Source organism: Mixophyes fleayi, chromosome 7 (genome assembly GCF_038048845.1).
Source record: "Mixophyes fleayi isolate aMixFle1 chromosome 7, aMixFle1.hap1, whole genome shotgun sequence".
NCBI classification, from domain to species: Eukaryota; Metazoa; Chordata; class Amphibia; order Anura; family Limnodynastidae; genus Mixophyes; species Mixophyes fleayi.
The window spans coordinates 80304710-80318011 of NC_134408.1; the positions used below are offsets into that span (position 1 = coordinate 80304710).

General features: G+C 38.9%; 1 protein-coding gene across 4 annotated transcripts in view; it reads left to right on the top strand.

Annotated features, from left to right (window-relative positions):
• The window catches only part of PMS1 (PMS1 homolog 1, mismatch repair system component), a 276036-nt gene that overhangs the window by 187878 nt on the left and 74856 nt on the right, over positions 1-13302 (top strand). For all 4 annotated transcript variants that reach the window (XM_075180034.1, XM_075180033.1, XM_075180035.1 and 1 more), the window contains exon 6: positions 13154-13270. In XM_075180034.1, coding sequence (XP_075036135.1) covers positions 13154-13270 — 117 coding nt within the window. The remainder of the gene's footprint in view (positions 1-13153; positions 13271-13302) is intronic.

Below are 13302 nucleotides of genomic sequence, written 5' to 3' on the forward strand. Positions count from 1 at the left end.
CATTATCTTGCACATGCATCTATATTTGATTCCAAGTTATCGTTTCAGACCAATATATGACTATTTTAGCTATTCTCCTAAAATTGTTTTTATTTTAAAATAACATCCATTTAAAGAGCAATTCGCTCAACATGAAGTAGCAAACATAATTAATCATGAACTAAAGATTTATTAAGCTAATATTTTAAAATGTATATTTATTGTTAAAACTGACTACGTAGTGCAGATATGGAGGCAATCCTTTATTGCATTTGAAACCAATGAACACAAAAGGGCCAATGTAGAAGCAAGTCCCTTTTTTTGCTGTATTTTGATCATACTGTGGGTTTTGAAAAGATAATATTAAACCATTTTGAGCACCAAATGTGGATGCTGCCTAATCTAAGAATAGAGTATCGCCAACAACTCCAGTAAAACAAGTCTAACTTAAATATGTTTTGGAATATATACAATTGTTTTTGCTTCAAACACGAAAGGCCTACTGTGACAGGATGGACCGCCTCTGCCACTCTGTCTGTTGTGTGGCTGGGAACTGGTTGAGCTTGCCATGCCAGTGTCGTCTTTATCCCAAATGAGCCCTCTAACCGCACTAGGAGGGGCTTAAGCTGCTGCCACCACTGGACTCCTTAGCGGCATCCAGAACCGCATCCTTCTGTCGCTACTAGTGTACCCCCTTGCTGGTACCCCTGACCTCTTGCCTCCAGAACAGTGTTGCTGTGGATGGTACCCCTGGCCAATCAATGGCCAAAGCTTCAGGTAGCGGGCAAAGCGTTGGTACTAGAAAGCTGGGTCCAACCTCAGAACAGCCAGTGAATGGATTAAATTTGCGTCTAATCTGCAGGAACTAGTCTTGATGCTTAAAACGTGTATCTCAGTGTTGGCTAACCTGTGACACTCCAGGTGTTGTGAAAATTACAAACCCCAGCATGCTTTGCCAATATATAGCAGCTTATTGCTGGAAGGGTATGCTGGGACTTGTAGTTTCACAACACCTGGAGTGCCACAGGTTAGCCAAGCCTGCACTAGACTCCTAGACTAGACACCTGTGGCTGCTGGTTTCTTTAGTTGCGGCTTGTCTGGATCCTGGAATGTTGAGGGCCATATTTAGAAAAAATAATGGGTACATTTAGAATATTCCAGCACAGGCGTTAAATTAATAGGACCCACAATTAATACTTAGGCCTTCCTACAGCCTCAACATTAAAGTAATACTATTCCCATTTAATAAACCTATTTCCCTCCCTCCAGACAGTCCCTGCAATAAATTAATCGCATTTATGTATAATAAATATACCTATTTCCCGCAACCGTCACTGCCATTAAATAATTCTTATTCAAATTTAATAAATAGATCTCATGCTCCTCAAACTCTGTCCCACATTCAATTAATAGCCCCCAAACCACTCCATCTTAAATTAATAGTCCACACTATAAAATTAAATTGCCCCACCTTTATCCTACAAACAAAATAGCATCCATTATTTAGCCACCACCTACCACACACACATTACATTGCCACAAGTCCGCTGTGCCATCACACACACATTACTGTGCCCCTTCATCACCATGCTGTGCCTCCTTATGATCACACTGCACCCTCCATGCTGCCCCCCCCCTTCTCCTGGCCCACCTTCATCACCCTGTGCCATGCTGCTTTGGCCCCCCTTCACCCTGTGCCATGCTGGTTTGGCCCCCCTTTCACACTCTGTTATGCTCTTTCTTTTCACTCTCTGCCGCGCTCCCCCTTTTCACTCTCTGCCACGCTCACCCTTTTCACTCTCTGCCGCGCTCCCCCTTTTCACTCTCTGCCATGCTCAACTCTTGCTTCTGTTCCTTCACTTACCTTTTCTATCGGCTTCTTAATTCTCTTTTGTCTTCTTCCCGACTCCTCTCTGCGGCGCTCCTCACTGAACGTCAAGCGTGATGACGCCACGACCGACATTCAGTGAGAACGAAGCAGAGATGAGTCAGGGAGCGCCGTGGTCACGTGAGTATTCCTTTTTTTTTATTTTTTATTTTTATTTATTTATTTTTTATAACTTTTCCGCTCCCCACACCAACGAAGAGGGGAGCGATCAGGCTCGGAACCTACCGGGTGATAGCCTGGTCCCCCGATGGCCCAGTCCGACCCGGGACGGGGCTGTTTGAGTATCAAAGAAATAATGGATCCATCTGTGCAGAGTATTAATACACCCATAAAAACAAGGTTTTCATACCTGTTGGGTTAACTTCTATGGTTTTTGCACAGTTTTAATATGAACTAGAACATAGGAAGTGTACCCTATAATATTTAATAGTCAATTGTATGATATAAAAAATAAATTGGAGAGTGATTATGGCACACCTATGGATGTTTTATAACCATTTATTGAATCTTTATTGTAATTTCTTTAAAAATAGTACATAGAGTGTAATGATTCCTTGATCGGTAAACCTCAAAATATTAATAAGAAGCAGTGATTCAGTGACTATAATGTGATATAAGTGACAATAATTATTGCTGCAATGCCATGTGATCCCTGAATTCAATTCGATTCAATCTATATTCCAATATTTTTCAATATTCTAGCACTCCCATCAAATTGCTACAATTATAACGTGTGTTTTGAATGTTGATATTGTCAATATTCCTCCAATGAGTCTGTTATCCAGGGCTTAGAAAACCATTTATATTGAAACCAAACCATGTATTTATGACAGCCAAAATGCCAAGATATTGTTTTAAAGTCTTTAATATTTGCTCTATGATAGTCAGTGGTTTAAATGACCTAAGTAGTCTTGAGCCTCAATAAATTCTCAAAGATTCTTATTGCTGAGTAAATGTAACCATTAATGTTTTAGTACTAATCCATTCATTCAGCATTAATCATTCACTCATTTAATACTTATCTGACCCTCCTGCTCTTTTGGCAAATTGTAAGCTGTCTTTAGCAAAATTTCACATATTCATATTCCCATACACACACATAGATTATTATTTCAGGAGTATAAAGGCTTTTGAGTATCTTACAACCAAAAAAAGTGTATACCTATAGAGGGCACTCAAGGGCTGTAAAAAACAAAATAATTTTATTAGTATACATTAAAAAATTACCATCAATTTTATACAAAAATCAGAATATTAAAAACAAGTGATTGTGCAAATGCAAAATATGCGAAATGAAAGACAAAATTAGATGCTTGTCTCTCTTTGTTTTGATTATTTGGTATTTATGAATATATTTTTCAGATTAGGGACATCGGAAAAGATTGCAACATGAGTGCTTTATTAAACAATATTTATATTAGATATATCATCATTATGCTAATATATGCATTGAGGATGTAATGTTTGCATATATGTCAGTTACCCTTTCTCTTGATGATAATTATAAATTGGTAATCGAAGATTGGAGATAGTCTCCTATTAGGAAAAAGCACCAATTAAATGTAATTTATATATCTGTATAGTTTGTACTTGGCATAATGTATATGTCCCTATTTATCTCATTTGTTTTCCCTGTAATGCACTGATATCTGTGTATACCTATATATACAATACTGTGCCAAACTTTTAGTCAGGTGTGGAAAAAAATGCTGCAAAGAATGCTTTTAAAAATAGAAGTATTAATAATAGTTTATTTTTATGAATTAACAAAATGCTAAGAGAAAAAATTGCTGCAGGAGGTTTGACTGCTATCAAACAATTGACCCTAGTCTGACTGTGTGTGTGTGTTAATGAATTTAGACTGTAAGCTCTATTGGGGCAAGGACTGATGTGAGTGCTTTCTCTCTACAACGCTGCAGAATTAGTGGCGCTATATAACTAAATAAATGATGAATGAGGATGAAGTGAATGAACAGAAGATAAATCTAAATCAAATTAATATTTGGTGTGATCACCCTTTGCCTTCAAAACAGCATCAATGCATTATTCTTCAAGGTACACTCGCACACAATTTTTGAAGGAAATTGGCAGGGACGTTGTTCCAAACATCTTTGAGAACTAACCACAGATCTTCTGTGGATTTGGGCTTGCTCAAATCCTTCTGTCTTTTCATGCAATACTAGACAGACTCAATGTTGAGATCAGGGCTCTGTGGAGACCATATCATTACTTTCAGGACTCCTTGTTCTTCTTTACGATGAAGATAGATCTTGATGACATTCGCTGTTTATTAATGTCCTTGTCCTGCTGCAGAATACATTTGGAGCCAATCAGATGCCTCCCTGATGGTATTGTATGATGGATAAGTACCTGCCTGTATTTCTCAGCATTGAAGACACCATTAATCCTGACCAAATCCCCAACTCCATTTGCTGAAATGTAGCCCTAAACTTGCAAAGAACATCTGCCATGCTTCACTGTTGCCTGCAGACACTCATTATTGTAGACTTCCTACTGTTTAAAGATGTTCTCAGTGAGCAAGACATGCCGGCAACTGATACAACGGTCGGAAGCCTGGTCTTAAAGGATCTGCCTAAGAAACCACAACATCTGGACCTCAATCTTTGGGATCGGCTGAAACAGAATGCTATTCCATTGTCACACAAAAGTATCCATGTGTGGGGGAAGTTTGGACAGTCCAAAGCAGCATTGGCTGGTATTGTTTTCTCTGCAGTACTTTGCTTGTGACCAGCTTAATGATGCCACTTTAGAACATGCTTTTAAAAGTGTGAGCGGTGTAGCGAAAGCTGCTCTGCCTGCAGAAGATATACCATATTTTGTTGTTAAAAATAGCTTTTTGTATAGAGTTGGTATTGTGCAAGGTGAGAAGTTTGAACAGCTGATGGTTCCTCAGGTTCATGTACCCCTAGTGTTAAAAGCAGCACATACACATGTCTGTGGGGGACACCTAGGGGAAGATAAAATACAGGAACGAGTTCTGCTCAAGTTTTAATGGCCCAGGTACACATGGCGGTGAAAAAATGTCCCATTTTTAAGAGAAACTGTCACAACCCCAAGTAAAAGGCACCTCTCATTCCAATACCGATAGTTCAAGTCCCCATTGAAAAGATTTCTATGGACCTTGTGGGGCCTCTGGAGAAATCTGCTTGTGGGCACCAATATATACTAATGTGTTTGACTATGCGACCCAATATCCAGAGGCAATTCCCCTGCGGAACATAAAGTCCAATGCCATAGCTAAAGAACTTCTGTTGATGTTTACACACAAGGAAATGTTCACGGACCAGGGCACCACGTTCATGCCCAAGCTGATGAAAGACATGTGCCTGCTGTTAGGGGTGACTGCTCTTCACACCTACTATCCACAAACTGACGGCTTGGTGGAGCGCTTTAACTACACATTAAAGCACATGCTAAGAAAGGCTGTGATGCAGGAAAAAAAATTGGTACACATTTTTCCTAGTTTGCCATCTGTGAGGTACCCAAAGCCTCAACAGGGTTTTATTCCTTTTGAGTTGTTGTTCCTGGGATAGCCCAGGGGTATTTTAGATATGTTAAAGGAAGGGTGGGAGCAGCAAGACCCCAAGGAGCCAAATCTGGTATAATTTGTGTTCCAAATGTACGAGAGATTAAGAAAGATGGGGCCCAATGTGCAGCAACATATAAAAGAGGCTCAGGAATGGCAGAAGAGAAGTTATGATAAAAGTGCGATACTTCGATCATTCAAGCCTGTGGGACAAGGTAATAGTCCTTGTCACAACCTGGGGAAGCAAACTTTTCACCTACTGGCAAGGTCTTTATGAAGAAGCTGTCAATTACAGAGTCCGTCAATTGTCAAGGAGAAGGGAGGAACAAATGTTAACCTCCTTAAACCTTGGTATAACAAGGACGCCTCTCCTCGGATAGTGAGTACTGTCATTGAAAAGTCTAAAGTGCCCATAGAGCCTGCTTTATCTGTTATGCAGAAACAGAATGAGGAAATGATGCATCGGAACAGGGATGTCTTCCATTCCTGGGTGCGCTACTTTAGCCGTACCACATTTCCTGCCAGGCTGACATGAGAAAGGAGATTGAGAAAATGGTTCAGCTAGACGTGATTGAGGAATCCACTAGTGAGTGGAACAGCCCTATTTTCATTGTTACGAAACGCAATGGCACTATTCGGTTCTGCAATGAGTTTAAGCGGCTAAACAGTGTGTCCCAGTTCGATGCCTATCCAATGCCCCGTGTGGACGTACAAATAGAAAACTTAGCCTGTAGTAACTTTCTGACTACACTTGATCTAATATCAAAAGAAAAGAAAGACAAAATAGGTGTACAACCTCTCTGTTATTATAAACGGAGATGGGACCAATAAAACTTAACTTTTATTGTATATTGAAGCAAAATATAAAAGAACATATTCATATAAAACCAATGTGTGTAAATTAAAATTCGCTGTATGCGTTCCTAGCTCTAATTTGTAATTAATTATACTGGCTGGTATCTAAATTATATCAGAAATATGTCTATGATAAGACCACTCTACCACGTCTGGTGAGTATTGATATAGAATAAAGGTCCCGGTTGTTTTGTTCAATAGGGTCGGCAGATAGGTTCTTAGAAATCTATTATTCTAGTCAATAGTGTCTTGCTAACTGCCTGGTATAGACTCAATTTAACTTGGGACCTAATAGGAGCAATACAGCTAGCTGTATCCGTTTATAACAGAGAGGTAGTGCACCTATTTTGTCTTTCTTTTCTTTTGATACTATATAAACCTCCTTGTATAGGTGGCACCCCAGGCAACATTTACAATTGGGGATAAATTTAATCCCTCAGTATATATTATTGGGTCATACTCTCCATCACTGGTGCGACAGGTATAGGTCTTTCCTTCCCTTTTTCTGTTCCTTTAGATTTATTTCAAATTACACTTGATCTAACAAAGGGGTATTGGCAAGTTCCCCTGACTTCCTCAGCCTAGCCAATGACCGCTATTTCTACCCCTGATGGTCTCTTCCATAAAGTCCTACTCTTTGGGTTGTATAGGGCCCCTGCCACCTTCCAAAGGGCCTTGAATAAATTGCTACGACAACACACATCTTATGCAGCCACTTATTTAGATGATATAGTGATTTATAACCCTTACATGAAGTAAGATCTGGCCAGAGTTGAGGTGGTCTTAGCTTCATTGAGGTCTGCAGGATTAATCCAGAAAAGTGTGCTATAGCTATGAGAGAAGCCAAATATTTGGGGTACATTGTCGGTCAAGGGCAAATAAAACATCAAGTAGACGGACATGTTAAAAATAAATAAATAAATTAAATAACCTAGGTCCACCTAGGACCCCAGAACCTTTTAGGGATTTTGATAGTATGAAATAAATTTTAGATGCATTTTTGCAATATGTAGTACAATGTAAAACATACTGAATAATGCAAGACTGCCTGCCCTATGTATCCCACAACTCCTGTGTTTATTCACCTCTCCCTTATGTCTTCCTTGTGACCCTTCAACTTTCCATCATCTGTTATCTGTCCACTCTGCCCATGTGCCCCTGTCTTCATGCATAAGTTATACTTTGCTGGCTGTCCTGCACTCTCCTACCTGTTCTTGCAGCTTTTACTACCTTCGGCTGCAGGTGTCTTAAACTCAGTTCCTGCTTTTGTGTATCCTGGAATGTTGGTGTCTTATTTGGGAAAATAAGACAGGTACATGAAATATATAAAAAGGCCCAACAAGCCCCTGCATTAAATCACTAACACTCATGTTTAATAATTAGGCTTTTCTCCCTTCAATCAGCCCCAACTATTAAATTAATAGTATTCACACTTAATAAATAGACTGTTGTCCCTCCAACCAGCCCTGATGTTAATTTAATAGCATACATCATCATCATCATTTATTTATATAGTGCCAACATATTCCATAGCGCTTTACAATTGGGGACAAGCATAGTAAATGAATAAACAAACTGGGTAAAACGGACAAAGAGGTGAGAAGGCCCTGCTCGCAAGCTTACAATCTATGGGACAGATTTAATAGCTTTTATTTCCTCCCAACCAGCTGCAAAATTAAGTTAATAGTTTTCCCATTTAGAGAATAAATCTATTTCCCTCCCCCCCAAACATTCCTGATAATAAATTAATAGCATTTACATTTAATAAATATACCTATTTCTCACAACCATCCCGACATTAAATTATTTGTATTCACATTTAATAAAAAGCCTTCCTTATCTCCAAACGCAGCCACACATTCAAATAATAGCCACCAAACCACCCCAGCATTAAATTAAATTAAAGGTTCCATTATTAGATTGAATACTCCACCATCACCCCACAAATATATTAATAGTACCCACCATTAAATAATTACCCCCCACCTATAGTACACTATTAGATTAATAGCCCACCTCTCATCCTCATTACATTCAGATAAATCCCACCCCCATTCTCATTAGATTCAGACAAAAAAATACCTTCGCTCATTATATTAAGACATCACCCCTTCCCTCACACATACCTTCTTTCAGTCATGCTGTGTAGGAGAGTCTGCCTCTTTTACAGCCCACACATATGGGATGGCACCTGTCATTTGTTGTGTGTCCTATGTGGCTTGTAATTCACAAACACACAAAGGGAGGGCAGGGAGAACACGGACACAAACACACATCAGGTAAGAGAGGGAGGGGGGTAACGAATCACAGTCCACATGTCTTGTGCAGACATGCTCTCCAAGGATAGTAGAGCATTTGTGCAGCTTAAAATGAAGTGTGGAGAAGTGGCAGTATATACCGGCACATACCACCCCACTTTGAGCACTGTTCACATCTGAAAATTTCAGTTTCTGGTTTACCATATTTTAGGTCTGTATGATCATTCTAATGATACACACACAAATATGACAGCATATATTAAGATCTTTTAGTGGAGGCTCTTTAAAAACCGTAGCATTCATTTACCTACTGATTTATTTATGAATGCAATTAGTGTGTTACCACACATTTATATGTGTTTCTATTTGTCCAATTAAAAGTTAAATATGTGTTAATGCTACAATATTTATAATAATTTACTCTACATGTGACCCCCGCTGTGATGACTGACACAAATTTGAGAAATGAACACTTTCATGGAAAATAACAGATTTGCTTTCTGAGTCCAGCTCAATTAGAGATGTCAGGGCATAGAAATACATCTAGCAGCCATCTATAACTGAAATCAAGACTCTAGCATGAGGACTGCTAAAACCCAACAGATGCTAGTGTTTATGAGCTTGTATTTTCAGATGTCCTTTCTGGTAAATACTTGACAAGCAATAGATCAAGTTGGCCCTACTAGGAACCTAGTCAGCTGGTTATGTGCTTGTGTGAATATCTCTTTAGTAACCCTTTTAGTGCTGGGATCAGGATGTTATAACTGCTTCGGTATTGCATGATACTGTTGTCCAGTTTAATGAACATCATCGTAGGTCAAGGAAAAAATAAACATGCACATTTTTTTTAAATTATCTGATGAATTCTTTCAAAACTTTCTGCACTTCAAGATGCAAATAATTTTGTTTATGTACATTGCTTAATGTCGTTTATATAACATAAAGACCAACAAGTCCGTCAAATTTCTCAATTCATTGTATCACTGGTATGTTCTAAGAATAGATGCATGTTTATTCCAAGCATGTTAATATTTCTCCTGGAGCAAAGTTATACATTTCAGTTTTTGTAGTGTTTTCTTTCTGTTGATATGCTGTAATGATACCCATCATCATCATCACCATTTAGTTATATAGCGCTACTGATTCCGCAGCGCTGTACAGAGAACTCATTCACATCAGTCCCTGCCCCATTGGAGGTTACAGTCTAAATTCCCTAACATACACACACACAGACAGACAGAGAGAGAGAGAGACTAGGGTAAATTTTTGATAGCAGCCAATTAACCTACTAATATGTTTTTGGAGTGTGGGAGGAAACCGGAGCACCCGGGTGGGCACACACTTTAAATTTGGACAGAATTTTTTGCTGCTTGGCTGATTTTATTACGGGAGTTGGGGGTGTTTTTATTGTATGCGACCTTTCTTTCCTTCTGACTGAAGGCATGATGCAATTATTGACTTATTGATGTTTATTTTCTTAGATCCACCATATTATGCAGTGCTGTACAGAGAATTTTTAATCCTTAATCCACACCTCATTGGAGTTTATGGTGTAAACTCTCTACTCCTCAGGCACTCACATACGGGTTCATGTTTGTCAGCAGCCAATTAACCTACCAATATGGCTTACAAACAACCTTGGTTTTTTATTGCTTCTGTTTTATATGTATGATCTACATATACTTAGATTATGAAGACACAAAAGAATAGTCTGTTTGGTCTCCCCATGCACATCCAACATTATTAGATCTATTTGCATATTACATGTCTAACAGAGTTCATTGCAGGGGAGAGTTAATCTTGGCTTTCCTTCATAAGGGATCCTCACAATCTGTCAACCTAGCATTCCACCACCAGAGAACACAGAACACATTGCTCACTTTGAATGCGGTGTGTTGGCAACTAAGGTGAACCTAACAACCAGTACTTGACATCATAATGGTGTCCATTATGATGACATCCTATTACTCATAACCATTATTATAACCATTATAATGTCGCGGACAGCCTGGATCATTTAGTGCTGACAAGTGCAGTCACAGTGATCGTCATCATCACACATAAATATACGGTAGCTCAGACATGAGATATTCACACCAAGCTATCGTATATGTACAGCATCTGGCATCTGATGGGATTAATACATTAAGAAGTTTTTCCAGCTGAAAACATGCATCACTAACTGTTAAAAGTAATCTGAATAATAATAATTTTCAGATGATAATATTTTGGTTTACAATCCAAACCATGACTCTAGACTCAATCTTTTAGAAAGTTATTTTATCTGTGACTTACCCCAAAGGCTACCAGTATTTACAAATTTCTGAATTTCTTATGTACTTTCCAATAGTTTGCCTTCCCATTCTGTTTGGATTGGATCATGTTGCAAAGCTAATTCAAAGTGACCTGGTTCAATTTCCCTTTTATATTTCCAAGGTAATAGTCCAGAATCCTACAGTTTAGGTCCATTACCTGCTAGATATCTATAGAAAATATGAGATTAATTTGCTTTGACCAAGCAAATGGAACATACTGCAGTAATGTCACTGGCAAGTGCAAGTGAAATGGGGTCCCTATTGACCAAATACAGTGTGGAAGGGTCAGTACTCAAAATGCTCATAAATCCAGGGTCACAGAAATAGTTTTTGGGGCCACTTTTAGTAAATATTATTGAGGACACTTTTTCCAGAGCAAATGGCATTCTGATATGGGTTCCTAGGTTAAAAAGGTTCAGCACCACTGGTTTGCAGATGGCATATGGTCTTTTTATCGAACAACTAATATAGAACTAGGCCCTATACTGCTTACAATATTGTACACATAGCTAGTAAGTAGTTTAGGAATGCAAGAAGTTATTAAGTGGGCTTACTGTATATGAAGGGTAAGCAGGGAAACATAAAGACAAGTTTTGGCAGAAGGTGAGTAATGTTCACATCTACTTTTAAACTGTCCTTAAAAATAAATAATCCTGCTAAGTCACATCATAGTGGTGGAGTCAGTCAACGAATACAGTGTTCCCTGGAGTTGGTCTGCGATTTGTCTGTTGGTTTGAGTGGTATGGACAGTACAGTGACTGTAAAATCATTTCTATGTATTTTTTTTCCACTGCTTAAAATAAGAGAAATATCATCTGATTAAGCTGATTTTTTTTTTTTTAGATGGCTTTAGTTTTATTTAAGTGCAGTGGTCAACAGAGTAGTCTTTAGATAGCAAGACAATAGCAACCATTGGGATGCTAAACAGTGGTTGAAGTGGGCTAGTATACTGTAATACACCATACTGCCACTTCTTTTACTGCCTTAATTGTAAAACTTCCAATGCCATTCAATAACATTTTCTATACTACCACTTCTAAATTTCCACTTGGACAACTGAAACTAAATAAATATTACTCTGGAACTGGCTGCACAAAAGTTGAAACTGCACAGTTGGAAGTCTTGTACTTGCTCTGTATTCCATTGTTCTGATCACTTTATTGCAATTGTCTACAGGGGAGGGTGCAATGTACAATAAACATAAACAAGTTCAATTATGAAAAATTGGGTTATGTGGGTGTCCTATGAAGTTATTCTCTCTATCTTCTCAAAATGTTTTGCTCAAATGCTGTCTTAATAATAATAATAATAATAATAATAATAATAATATCGTAGATTTGTAAGGCGCCACAATGCTCCACAGCGCCGTACAGTAGGGAAAACAGTACATACATAAAACAAGGATATAAAAGGCAGACAAAATAAATGCAGACCTGAAAACAAAGGGTATGGAGGGCCCTGCTCATTAGAGAGGTTTCATTCTAAGTGGAAGAGGGCACAGCTGAAACAAGAGGAGTAAATGAGTCTCATATTAGATTAAACTAGACCATTGTACCTATGGAGATTAGAAACACTAACTCAGGGGCGCACAGAGGATTGTCGGGGGGGGGGGGGGGGGGTTCTCCCCGCCGGCCGGAAAAAAAAAAAACACGAGAGAGAGACGCATGCGCAGCAGCTCCGTTTTGCCAGCGCTGTCCTATACAGCAGCCGCGGCGCTGTCTAAGAAGCGTCTGCGGCGGTGCTGTATACAATACAGCACCGCCGCGGACGCTTCTTTGACAGCGCCGCGGCTGCTGTATAGGACAGTGGCCCCTTAGTTAGCGCAGGGGGGGTTTCTAGAGACTCAGAAACCCCCCCTGTGTGCGCCACTGTAACTGCAATATATGTTGCAAATATTTTCTATATGGTCGCTCTCAGTGGGCCGCTATAGCCACGTCCTACTATTGCTGTGTCGATATAATCCACCTGGCTTATATAAGATCCAGGTGAAATTAAGTCCATAGTGAGTCTCCTGGAAAGTTGGACCAGTTCACAAAGTCCATCAGTCCATAAGTGTATAGTCCACATCCGAGAATTTACTTCAGAAGTCCATGATAGAGTTGTGATGAATGTATTTGACAATATGGACATCCTGAAACGCACTGCCCATCTGGGCATATAATTATTGAGTTGAGAGAGAGATCACTTGGCACACAAAGAACAGTGTTTCATTCTTTTTTTAAAAGGGTACAATTGATATTTTTTTTACTTTATGTGTATGTTTAATCATTATTTAAAAGTCATAATTCAGACCAATTTTTGTTTGTTATAGGTGGTAATCTGGCAAAAGGCCAAAGTATCAGATCACAAAATGGCCTTCATGTCCGTCTTGGGTATTGCCGTTGTGAGCAATATGGTTTCTGTTCAACACCAATGTGATGATGCAAAGGTATGCTAATCCCTAGTGAAGTTGTCTTATAG